The sequence below is a fragment of the Salmo trutta genome, chromosome 1 (assembly GCF_901001165.1).
Source record: "Salmo trutta chromosome 1, fSalTru1.1, whole genome shotgun sequence".
Taxonomy (NCBI): Eukaryota; Metazoa; Chordata; class Actinopteri; order Salmoniformes; family Salmonidae; genus Salmo; species Salmo trutta.
Genome location: NC_042957.1, coordinates 3,853,194 through 3,865,878, shown reverse-complemented (window position 1 = coordinate 3,865,878; position 12,685 = coordinate 3,853,194). Strand labels below are relative to the sequence as shown.

Sequence of the window (12,685 nt, the reverse complement as noted above, 5' to 3'; positions counted from 1 at the left end):
GTGGAAACCGCTCCATTGTGTTCATGTATAAGTGTTGGACTGACAGTCACAGAGACCAGGGTTTGAGTCGCGGTTGGGATACACCCCAAATTCACTACAATATATAACTGGTCTCCCACCTGTAAAGTCTATCCAATCCTCTCAACTCTACAGTAGTATCACCTTAGAGTATAGGACAGGGGTACTCAACTCTGACCCAACGAGGTCCGAAGCATTCTGCTTTTCTGATCTACCTGATAATTAAATGCACCCACCTGGTGTCCCAGGTCTAAATCAGTCCCTACTTAGAGGGGAACAGTGGAGAAAACAAATGCAGTGGAACTGCCTGTGAGGTCCAGAGTTGCGTTTGAGGGGTTAGGGTTCGGGTTTACAATCCAGAAGTTATCAAGACTGCGTCCCTTCGACCCCCTTCTTAGCAGATCTGAGACCAGGCTAGGGGTCAGTAAGGAACTCATCAGTTGTTGATGTCATACCCTGTCCTTCCGTAGCTCGTCCCTGGTGAACCACATCCTGTGCGAGGCGTTTGAGAAGAGCAGGAAGTTTCGTGTTATTGTGGTGGACAGCCGGCCTCGTCTGGAGGGAAGGGAGGCTCTGAGACGCCTCGTACAGAGAGGCATCAGCTGCACCTACGTCCTCATTTCTGCGCTCTCATACATACTACCTGAGGTAACCTAGTCCTCATCTCTGCCCTCATATATACTACCTGAGGTAACCTAGTCCTCATCTCTACCCTCATACATACTACCTGAGGTAACCTAGTCCTCATACATACTACCTGAGGTAACCTAGTCCTCATACATACTACCTGATAGAGATGGGGGAATAAATAGGTAGTTGCATATCACCATATTATTTTGGGACTATATTCTATCGATATTTGACTAAGTGTCCATTCATAAAAAATAATGTTTAGTACATTTTTCCTAGCTAGTGCTAGTCAGCTGTACCTGCTCCAAAACTTATTTTGTATTTTTCATCCTATAGCTTGTTCTCAATCTGTTTTTAAATAGTGAGACAGCGTGTTTTCAGTACTTTTATTTCCATGAATGATCAATACTCATGACTCTCTTATCTCTCTGCAGCAGACACGTAGTGAGCAATATGTTTGGAACATCAAATTGCAATAAAATCACAATATTGAATTGCAACACTTACTGGACTTTATTCATACACCTTGACTTATTCCACATTTTGTTGTCAGTATGGATTAAATGTATTTTTTCCTCTCACCCATCTACACACAATACCACATAATGACGAAGTGAAAACATGTTTTCAGATTTATTGAAAATGAAATACAGAAATATTTAATTTACATAAGTATTCATACCCCTTTGCTATGACAATTGAAATTAAGCACAGGTGCATCCAATTTTGTTTGATCATCCTTGAGATGTCAGTACAACTTGATTGGAGTCCACCTGTGGCCAATTCAATTGTTTGGACATGATTTAGAAACACCTGTCTATGTAAGACAGGAACTATATCATGAAGTTCAAGGAACTGTCCGTAGATCTCCAAGAGAATTGTGATGAGGTGTGTGTGTGTATATATATGTATATATGGGAAAGGGTATAAAACTATTTCTAGAGTGTTGAAAGTTTCCAAAACCATAGTGGTCTCATCATTGGGAAATGGAAAAAATATGGAACTGCCCAGACTGCCTAGAGCTGGCCATCCGACCAAACTGAGTAACCGGGCAAGAAGGACCTTGGTCAGGGAGGTGACCAAGAACCCAATGACCAGTCTGATAAAACTACAGAGTTCCTTGGCTGAGATGGGAGAACCTGCCAGAAGGACAACAGTCTACAGCACTACACCAAGCTGGGCTTTATGGGAGAGTGGCCAGACGGAAACCATTCCTGAGAAAAAGGAACATGACTGCACGCCTGGAGTTTGTAAAAAGGCACGTGAAAGATCATAAGGCAAAATATTCTGTGGTCTGATGAGACAAAAATGTGACTCTTTGGCCTGAATGCAAAGCACTTTGTCTGGAGAAAAACACGCACAGCTCATCACCCATCTAACACCATCCCTATCGTGAAGCATGGTGGTGGCAGCATCATGCTATGGAGATGGTTTTCAGCAGCAGGGACTTGGCCACTGGTAAGGATAGAGGGAAGAATGAATGGAGCCAAATACAGGCAAATCCTTGATGAGAACCTGCTTCAGAGTGCAAACAACATTAGACTGAGGTGAAGATTAATATTACACCAGGACAATGACCCCAAGCATACAGCCAAATCAACACTGGAATGGCTTCAGAACAAGAATGTGAAAGTCCCTGAGTGGCCAAGACTTGAATCCCATTAAAATCTGGAAAGACTTGAAGATTTCTGTCCACCACTGCTCTCTATCTAACTTAACAGAGTTTGAGAGAATCTGCAAGGAAGAATGGGAGAACATCCCGAAATCCAGATACAGACATACCCAAGACGACTCAAAGCTGTAATCGCCGCCAAAGGTGCTTCTACAAAGTGTTGACTCATGGGGTGTGAATACTTATGTAAATTATATATTTCTGTATTTCATTTTCAAAAAAATTTGCTACAATTTCTAAACATGTTTACAGTCATTATGGGTGAGATACAAACTCTATTAAATCCGTTTAGAATTCTGCCTCTTTCTGAAGGCACTGTAGAATCGTGAGAATCGCAGTAAATATCTTATCGGCGCCTAAGTATCGTAATGGCATCGTGTCATCTCTGGCAGTAGCCAGCCCTACCACCTGATGTGAGCACAAAATAGGTGATTGCCTCTTTTTAGAGGACTGTAGGTGTCATTGCACTGTGGAACTTTTTATCATTTAAGTATTTGTTGATTTTTATTTTTTTATCACGTCGTGGATCTCTTGTAGAAAATCCAAAAGCCCAGTGAATGGTTTTTTCCTTACAATGTTCTTTTGGTTTAACTCTCTCGCTTTTCCCTGTTCTTTTTAACTAACCTCCCCACAGCACATGCAACTAACTGTATGTCCGTTTTTATAAATGGTCTAATTTAACTCGGAATTCAATCATTAAATTTTCCCCTTTTCCCCCAGGTATCTAAGGTGTTCCTGGGTGCCCATGCCCTGCTGGCTAATGGCTACGTGATGTCTCGTGTGGGCACATCTCAGATAGCTCTGGTGGCCAGGACCTTCAACGTGCCAGTCCTGGTCTGCTGTGAAACATACAAGTTCTGTGAGAGGGTGCAGACTGACTCCTTTGTCTCCAATGAGCTCGGTAAGGTGGCAAGCATTCATTTAGCCTCCTTGAGTTTATTATTTAATAAGTAAGGCATGAGAACCTAAGGATTATGGTGTGGTAACTCCCGACTGAGGGCTGCTCTGAGCCTAGGACCGGGGAAACTCCCTCCTAAGGGCTGTTATCACACAATAATTCCCGAGTTCAAGCAGCTTGTTGCTTTTTATAAAACGGTTAGCCAAATATATATATTTTTTTTATATAAAAAAAAAAAATAGATTAACCATATGTTTTCATTTAAAAAAACATGAACATTTTAACGAGTAAATTAGTTTTATGTCAGCCTTCCACCAGACGATATAGTCCGGGTAAAAGCCAGTTGTTAGTTCTGAGGTTCTAAGGTTGCTAGCCAAACAGGCTGGTCGTTAATTCTATTCATTCCACGTTGCTATGTTAGCTAGCTAACTGACTACCTCCACTGTTTCTTAGCTAGCTAGCACCTCGCCTTGTACAAGTTGATTTAAAGTTTTATCCTCGTCGCCAAAAAAGATGTAGTAACTTGACAAGGAATGACCACACGCATTTCAATATTACTTTCCTTTACTTTCAACCCCAATAACTAAAAGGTTTACAAACGGTACAAAAATAGCAGAACTATATAGCCCACTCAACTGGTGGTGGAATCACATTGCACAGATCTGACTCTTAGTGATGACATCATCGAAGGGGAAAGGTCACGGTCAATGCCAATAATAACCATGTAATTATTTATATAGTGTCCACACTATAACACTATGCTAAACAAATCATTGGCATGTAAGCTATATAGCAGAGGTTCAAATAGGCAACAACCAGTTGATTGTCGAGTCAATAAGATGTTTATGGAGGATAGCTAGGCTAATGTTACTTCTCCTTTGCTAGCTAAAGTTAGCTAGCCAACTAAAGCTAACACAATCACAACAAGCAGCTGGATTGACAGCAAAACTGTGCATTTTCAATTGTTTGACCTTTGTATCTATTGCGATTTTCTTTGGATATATCCATTATAATGATCCTAATAAATGAATTGGCCATGCTCAGAGAAGCTGTCTGTCTCGTTCATATGCATGGCACGGTGGAGATCCAAAAGGAAAACCAAACTGCAACATGTTGCACAGGTCAGATAGGCTTATATTAACCCCTGCTGTACCAAACCAAATGCTAGGCAAGAAGGATGGGGAAAATAAGTCTACTCTCTTTTCTCCATGGAAGATTAATTTTATGATTGCCTGGGCTGGGCTGCAGAGCAGAGGATGAAGTTTCTGGATGCCTGGCTGGGCCGTGAGGACAGTTTCTGGATGCCTGGCAGGGCCGTGGGGACAGTTTCTGGATGCCTGGCAGGGCCGTGGGGCAAGTTTCTGGATGCCTGGCTGGGCCGTGGGGACAGTTTCTGGATGCCTGGCTGGGCCGTGGGGGCAGTTTCTGGATGCCTGGCTGGGCCGTGGGGACAGTTTCTGGATGCCTGGCTGGGCCGTGGGGACAGTTTCTGGATGCCTGGCTGGGCCGGGGGGACAGTTTCTGGATGCCTGGCTGGGCCGGGGGACAGTTTCTGGATGCCTGGCTGGGCCGGGGGGACAGTTTCTGGATGCCTGGCTGGGCCGGGGGGACAGTTTCTGGATGCCTGGCTGGGCCGGGGGGACAGTTTCTGGATGCCTGGCTGGGCCGGGGGGACAGTTTCTGGATGCCTGGCTGGGCCGTGGGGACAGTTTCTGGATGCCTGGCTGGGCCGTGGGGACAGTTTCTGGATGCCTGGCTGGGCCGTGGGGACAGTTTCTGGATGCCTGGCTGGGCCGTGGGGACAGTTTCTGGATGCCTGGCTGGGCCGTGGGGACAGTTTCTGGATGCCTGGCAGAGCCGTGGGGACAGTTTCTGGATGCCTGGCTGGGCCGTGAGGACAGTGGATTGATACTTGAAATGGAATTATAGAATTTTGCGTGAATTATCGTCACCAACCAATGGCTATTGACCAATCAGGATCCAACCTTAACATTTTCTAAGTTGAAGTAAAAAACCTACAGTATATAGTTATCGTATTAGAGCTAATAGATGAATCTACAGTATGAAGCCACAATGTGCAACAGTAATTCTGCTACCCAAGAATAGTAAAGCCCCATTTGCTCTGCTATTTGCTCTGCTATTTGAGCCAGTAATCAGCCTGTTATCAACCCTTAGTAAACTTTTGGGAAAAAATTGTGTTTTACCAAATACAATGCCATTTTACTGTAAACAAATTGACAACAGACTTTCAGCACGCTTATAGGGAAGGACATTCAAGTACAGCACTAACACAAATGATTGATGATTGGCTGAGAGAAATTGATGATTAAGAGATTGGGGCTGTTTTATTAGACTTCAGTGCGGCTTTTGACATTATCGATCATAGTCTGCTGCTGGAAAAACGTATGTGTTATGGCTTTACATCCCCTGCTATATTATGGATGAAGAGTTACCTGTCTAACAGAACACAGATGGTGTTCTTTAATGGAAGCCTCTCCTTCCTGGTATGGATCTTGGTCATTGTTTTATTTAAACTCGGCAAGTCAGTTAAGAACAAATTCTTCTTTACAATGAGGTAACCTGGATGACGCTGGGACAATTGTGCGCCACCCTATGGGACGCCGAATCACTGCTGTTTGTGATACAGCCTGGAATCGAACCAGGGTCTGTAGTGACGCCTCTAGCGCTGAGATGTAACCTAGATAGTGATCTGTAATATAGACTTTGATAGACACAATTATCCAGATATTAAAAATGATCTTCCTGACTTGAACAGAAACAATAGTAGCAGTGCAACACTCACAAACCCTCCTTTTTCCTTTTCCTTCAGATGACCCCGATGACCTGATGGTGACCCGGAAGGGGAAGACCCAGCTGGAGAACTGGCAGGACGTCAGCTCTTTGGGTCTGCTGAACCTGGTCTACGACGTCACACCACCAGACTTTGTGGATCTGGTCATCACAGACCTGGGCATGATCCCCTGCACCTCAGTTCCTGTTGTTCTCAGGGTCAAAAACCTGGACCAGTAAGAGGTTGGAAGGGGAATGATGCAGGGGTCGGGCGTAGAGTCGCAGACTGATGATGCATCCGACTTGATGTGGTGTTCTATAAGAAGCACTTGTGTTTGAGAGTTGTAAGCTATGGGAACCCTGTGTTCTGTATTAGGTCATAGGGTTCCAAATGGGTGTACACTTATGTTCCGATGACCATTCTAGAATGCATGGACCTACCAAATAGATTGTTTTTAGCATGCTAGTGTTGATATTGGACCGGGGCTTTAGACTCTCCATTTGCTCAATGTTTCTACATGCTAGGCTATATCCACTGTAACAGCTGACCCCAGGAAAGACTACAGAAGTGTTCTACTCTGAGCAGGCATGTAATAAATATCTTGACATGGCACATTTTATTTTTTTTAAACAAAGTTTCCTGTGTGTTCTTTGGACAGGGTTGACGATAGAGGATTTGGCCCGGGGGGAGGGAGAAGGTATAGGGAACAGGTCCTGTATCCACATGGCATCTCAGAGTAGGAGTCGACCTGGGATCTGTCCGTATAATTGTATTCATAAACACAGAACTGATCCTAGATCAGCACTCATCCTGCAAATATGGGCTTGATCAAAGGAAAATCTCAAATGGCAGACATGGCAATGAAGTCCAAGATTTCTGTTTTGAATGTTTTTAAAATGTATTTTTTTGCTGTCGTTGTGTATCCTAAATGCTGTATCCTCATTCAAACTACAGCAAAACATTTTGCTGTTCTGATTTAATTTTAGATACTGCTGTGGCTTAAAAACGCCTATTATGGAGTGTTAAACTTAATAAACCATGATTGGAACATAAATTGAGTTCCAATTTATGATTAACATAATGTCATCAGTGTGTAATAGAATCCACTGTTGGAAGGAGAGAGAATGTTTCCTTTAATGACTTTTCTTTAGTGTTCCATAACGTTCTATCGCAGAGAGGTTTTATTAGAGAGAGAAATCAACACAACTAGGTTTTTAATGAACTGCTCAATGGCGCAGAGGAAATTGGACAGATTGAGGTTTCTGGTCAGTCCATAAGTCACCTGTGCCATTCAGAATGGCTCTTCAGGTCGAGACACACACAGCAAATCACTCGAGTCCGTGTATAACATCTTTTTTTTAATCCAAGGTAAAATACAAAAAGGCAACCCATTTCAGTTTATAAACATCAATTGATCTGTAACCATGTATGAACAAGTCAACATTAGCAGTACTGTCTGTTTTTGCTCATGTCTCCCTAATAATGTGATTTATCAAATTGATATCTTGTCAGTTTTCCCAAACAATTATTATATTGCAATTTATATTGCACATTATAGCTCCTACTACAATTGACTTATTCACATGCAAAGTAGATGACGTTACCTGCTTCAGGTAACGAGTGTTAGTCTTAATTAACCATGATTGGAACATAAATTGAGTTCCAGCTGATGTTGAACATAATGCCATGTTGATCGAGATAAATGGCTGCTAGCTGTACAACACTTGTAAAATTTGTGGCGATTACATATCGAGCATCCGCACTGTCAATTTTGACAGCGTGCCTTTCAAAGATTAGTATTAAAACGTGTCATATGGGCCTATAGATCATCTCTATCAACAGTCCACTGTCATCATAACATTAACCCCCGATACCATCTCTATCAACAGTCCACTGTCAGCATTATAATATGAACCCCCAATACCATCTCCTCTATCAACATAACATTAACCCCCTGATACCATCTCCTCTATCAACAGTCCACTGTCAGCATTATAATATTAACCCCTGATACCATCTCCTCTATCAACATTATATTAACCCCTGATACCATCTCCTCTATCAACAGTCCACTGTCAGCATTATAACATTAACCCCTGATACCATTTCAATCAACAGTCCACTCAGCATTTCCTCTGCCATTTCAGGTCAGTACCACTTGAAAATGTCCTAGGACTAGGCCTCAGACCTTGGGCACAACCTCAGACTGACGTGGCCTTGCGTCTTTGGGTGACCCATAGCAGGATGGAGACGAGGACCGTGGAGCCCGCTAGAGGGCCGAACACCTGGATTATAGGAAACTCTCCCTGCCAACAACACAAAGACAACAACCATTTCATTTTGTGCAGAGCAGTTATTTTGAAAGGGACTTCATTTGACCATAGCAGTTATTAAGTATGAACAGGCTGTGAGTTTGTTTCCTTTGGCAGTTCATACTTGCGTTGTCTTCAACAAATCAGTGACGGAATATGGATATTAATGAATAAGCTATTTTTTTTTGTGATGCAACTTATCGCCATTGTCCCAAAATAATAATACAACATTTTGTAAGAATATTTTCCAATAAATGACAGGGAGGCTGTGTTGTTGTAACTGACCTCTCGGCGACACTTGTATCCACGGAAGTCATCCACACAGCTACATTGAAAGAAGCCCGGACCGTATGGTACACAGAGGGAGTTCTCAGGGCAGTTCAACGCTGTAGAAGCAAAATTATGGGGTGAGAAGAAGCATATAAGATACTGTATAAAACTGTCAGTTATAAAACTGATGGCAGTTCACTGTAATATAGAATCACAGCTAAAGGTGGCACCCATTTTTTTTAAAAAATAGTTTCACAAATTAAAGTTACACTAGAAATAAGGTATGCTTGTTTACTCAACAAAACAATGTCACATAGCATAAAACCATAATGGTATAGTGACTGACTTACACAAATAACCAGTCCGATTACAGAGGTCTTTCTGTCCTTCACAAAAATTAGTTTCCCCTTTGACCTTCACCTTATCCCATGATGCATTGCCTCCCGGACAGACCAGGTTGGCAGGCAGAATCCTTACAGGTCGAAAGAAGAAAACAATACTATTTTTAGAACCCCCAAGACCATATTGCTTGCACCAGAGTTACTTGAGTGATCAGTCCCTGAGAGTACAGTACAGGAGAGATTTAGCAATGGTGTTAATTGGCAAACATTGATGGACAGTAAAATGTGTATTGTAAGTTACAGCTCAGTTATAATAATTATGGCATTGTGCTTACAGGTTAGTTAACTGAATAAAGCCTTCAAACAGTGAATCGTCCAGATTTACAATGGGGTTCAGTGAGAGATCTCTGCAAAGTAAAGAGAGAAAACAGAAGTTAAACGCAGCACATAGTAACACACTGGTAATGTCAATGTGAACGGTCTGTTTGCCATACATTGTTGTAGCGCTGAATGCATCTTGGAGGTCTTCAACATGGCTTAGGGAACAGTTTGATAGGTCCAACCTGAGGGAAACGTATAGAGTGTGATTAATACATGTTGATAAGGGCACAGACAGAAAAAAAAAGTAAAACTATATGACAGATACTGGCTACAAGACAAGTCATCAATTGGTACATTTTTTAAATTTTACCTTTATTTACACAGGTTTCTCTCATTGAGAGAACATCTCTTTTCCAAGAGAGACCTGGTCCAATAGTTGTTGGATGTTACTAAATGTTATTACACAAAGTATTTGTCCTCTATGTGCAATTCAGTAGGACCACCAGATTATCAACTGCAAAAACAAGTTACTAAATAAAAATCATTTTCAAAGCACAAAATCTAATTTCTACCCGATGACGTAGTCAGCATCCCTGGTGTTCTCTTTCCGCAGCAGGCAGCAGCGGCCATCAATCAAACCCGCAGCCGCGGAACACAACTGGCTAACAGCAGTGCCGTTTTGGACTGTCCCGTTGCAGAGATGGCACAGGCCCACCTGTTGTTGTTGTGGACCACAAATACACAACACGGAGTTATTCACAACGCCTTTATCAACAAGACTGTAGCCTAGCCTGGCAACAATAGCTTTCTACAACAAATGCTTCAGAAAAAAAATATATATATATTTTACAGGCAACTATTGACCAATACTATAGCTTCAAGCGACAAACCAAATTGTATTTGTCACATGCGCCGAATACAATGCAGTGAAATGCTTACTGACAAGCCCTTAACCAACAATGCAGTTCAATCTCAGTGAGTGTGTAGCATGCAGGCTAGCAGCAGACAGTTACAATGTAACACATCCGAGTGTATAAACAACGTAACAACTCTAGTCGCGACTATAGAAGCAGTTACAATGTAACAACGAGTGTAGCCTAGCATCAGCAGTAACAATTGAACGTATCTGATATAAAACGGAACAGCATTGCCTATAGACCTGAAGCAGAACCTTACCTGTAACTCAGTCAGTTGATAACTACTAGAGAAACATAAATGAATGAACAACAAGACCACTGCTGAATTCTGCTGGCTGTGTACACCGGTCATTTTATCACGGCGCAAATCACATGACCGGAACCTATAGACATGTGACTGAGGGCGAGTGAATCACGGCCGGGTCCCCGATAAGATCTCGTCTCCTTGCCTCGTTTCCTTTTCACACATTGATTGGTGCTCGATTTGAATAGATAAAAAAAAACACTATGGTAGACTACTGATAGAGAAAATGCCGTTCAGAAAGATCGTATGTTTTTAATTATAGACGTATTATTCTTTCTGTTCACATTAAATATCATTAAGAGACAGAGAACACATAACTGTATTTGAACGTAGCCAGTGCTTAATGACGTTACAATTTGCGCAACATTTTTTGGCATACCTAAAATGCAGCCTATAGATTAAAGCATTTGTATTTAACCTTTATCTAACTAGGCAAATCAGTTAAGAACAAATTCTTATTTACAATGACAGCCTACCGGGGAACAGTGGGTTAAACTGCCTTGTTCAGGGGCAGAACGACAGATTGTCACCTTGTCAGCTCGGGGATTCAAAATAGCAATCTTTCGGTTCCTGGCCCAAACGCTATAACCACTAGACTACCTGCAGCTCCATGCATCTCAAAGAGAGAGCCTATTAGACTGTAGTAGTCTATTAAATATGTTGTATTATTAATAGCCTATATTTCTTTGTTCCTTGCCTTTCAAGACAAACAAAAATGCACATGCTTACATGGCCAAAATCACACATTTTGGAAATTCACAAAATCATTTCCATTTTTTTTTATCATGCTGATATTAAGGAAAACATTTCAATTGGTTTTGGAAGTTGTCTGGACTGCTCAAACGCACAGTCATATGACCATCCCGACTCTCAGGAAAGCACCATCACAGAACAGGGGGCAGAATACAAGAGCAAATCATTTACCTAAGGAAAAAAAAAATGCATGCTGTTAGAAAATATTACACATTTTATGTATGTGTGGCTTAAACCCCAAAATAAGTTAATACTTATTATTATTTTTACGTGAATTCATTTAAAAGTAGAAATACAATTGTTTTGCAACGTTTGAAATAAATGTGGCCCCCCTCTCTCTCGGGAATGGTTTGGACCGGAGGACTGTTGCAACGCTTCTTAATTTCTTAATGATCGACTTGATGCCCGTCAGCTACATTATTGTTGGACGGCTACAATGCATCCAGTTTTCGTGGATTAGTATCAAGTCTGTTTTCTAGAACCGCTTGCTAGCCAAAGCAACCTATTTAGGAGAACTTCAAGACACAAGAAAGAGTTACAAAAAAATCTATAGGCTACAACACATCTGTGCTTGTTTTCTCTCTCGCTCAGTCGTTTGTACCATTTTAGGGCAGTGACCGGGGGTTTGCAGGAGCAAACTGCGTCTTTTCATCAGAAAGTTCTAATGATTACGCAAGTGAAGGGAATTGTCGGCACGATTTGGACAACGGATTGCTGTAGCAGGGCCAACGGTGAATGTTTTATTTACCTCTTCACACAGAGTCGACGAATAAGTTGAATTGTACTGCCAACAATGAAGGTGGAATGACCTAAATCTGCAACATGGCTGCTACGGGGATGCTAGTGGGAAAAGTTTAGAGTACTGACGTGGGACAAGTTGTCTACTAATCTAGTACAGTACAGCAGGAATTGTTGGATAAAGAAAAAATAAAAATAAATTCGTCGCCTCTGATTGAACAACGCACATAAACACTGTGGGTTGCCCGAGTAAGAGCGGAGGAGTGCAAGACTACTTTCTTCTTCAAATGATTGTAGACTTTCTCTTCAAGATTGTGTTTTATTTTTTTTGTTTCATCCAAAATAGTGCATCTCTCGTCCAGTGGGCCATCTGAAATCTAAAATGCATTTCTCCATTCCCGAAACGGAGGTTCGTTCGGGAGAAAATGGATCAACATATGTGGTGAGTTCCAGGACTGATTTTGTTTGTCTGTTTACGACGTACAGTTATTTTACTGCAGATTCCTAGAATGTGAAATCCATTGCAGATGATTTCCCTTCCAGCCCAGCCACTTTACATCACAGGAGGTTGGTGGCACCTTAATTGGGGAGGACTGGCTCGTGGTAATGGCAGGAGCAGAATAGGTGGAATGGTTGCCCCAGGTCTACCCCATTCATACAGCTAAGCCAATTGATGATAATGTCTTCTGACTGGGGGAGTTTTAAGTGCCGGATGCTTGC

The 12,685-nt window shown here is 42.0% G+C and overlaps 3 protein-coding genes across 5 annotated transcripts in view; 2 read left to right on the top strand and 1 right to left on the bottom strand.

The window, feature by feature from the left end:
• Positions 1-7,087, top strand: part of eif2b4 (eukaryotic translation initiation factor 2B, subunit 4 delta) — a 29,449-nt gene extending 22,362 nt beyond the window's left edge. Inside the window, exons 11-13 of the mRNA XM_029693608.1 lie at positions 489-666; positions 3,041-3,221; positions 6,049-7,087. Coding sequence (XP_029549468.1) covers positions 489-666; positions 3,041-3,221; positions 6,049-6,248 — 559 coding nt within the window. The 3' untranslated portion in view covers positions 6,249-7,087. The remainder of the gene's footprint in view (positions 1-488; positions 667-3,040; positions 3,222-6,048) is intronic.
• Positions 7,088-7,346: 259 nt separating this feature from the next.
• Positions 7,347-10,562, bottom strand: LOC115150417 (all-trans retinoic acid-induced differentiation factor). The gene is made up of 7 exons (XM_029693735.1): positions 10,430-10,562; positions 9,826-9,968; positions 9,427-9,495; positions 9,268-9,339; positions 8,942-9,063; positions 8,607-8,707; positions 7,347-8,315 (listed from the first exon to the last, which is right to left on the bottom strand). Exons 1-7 carry the CDS (start codon positions 10,520-10,522, stop codon positions 8,211-8,213), a joined length of 705 nt encoding a protein of 234 aa, XP_029549595.1. The 5' UTR covers positions 10,523-10,562; the 3' UTR covers positions 7,347-8,210.
• Positions 10,563-11,574: 1,012 nt separating this feature from the next.
• Positions 11,575-12,685, top strand: part of LOC115150232 (sorting nexin-17) — a 68,107-nt gene continuing 66,996 nt past the window's right edge. For 2 of the 3 annotated variants that reach the window (XR_003867096.1, XM_029693354.1), the window contains exons 1-2: positions 11,575-11,958; positions 12,312-12,407. Coding sequence is in view for 2 of the 3 variants with exons in the window: in XM_029693354.1 (XP_029549214.1) it covers positions 12,348-12,407 (60 nt within the window). In the remaining variant the exon portion in view is untranslated. Of the gene's footprint in view, positions 12,215-12,311; positions 12,408-12,685 lie in introns of all 3 variants that reach the window. The other variant, XM_029693436.1, reaches the window with a different exon arrangement.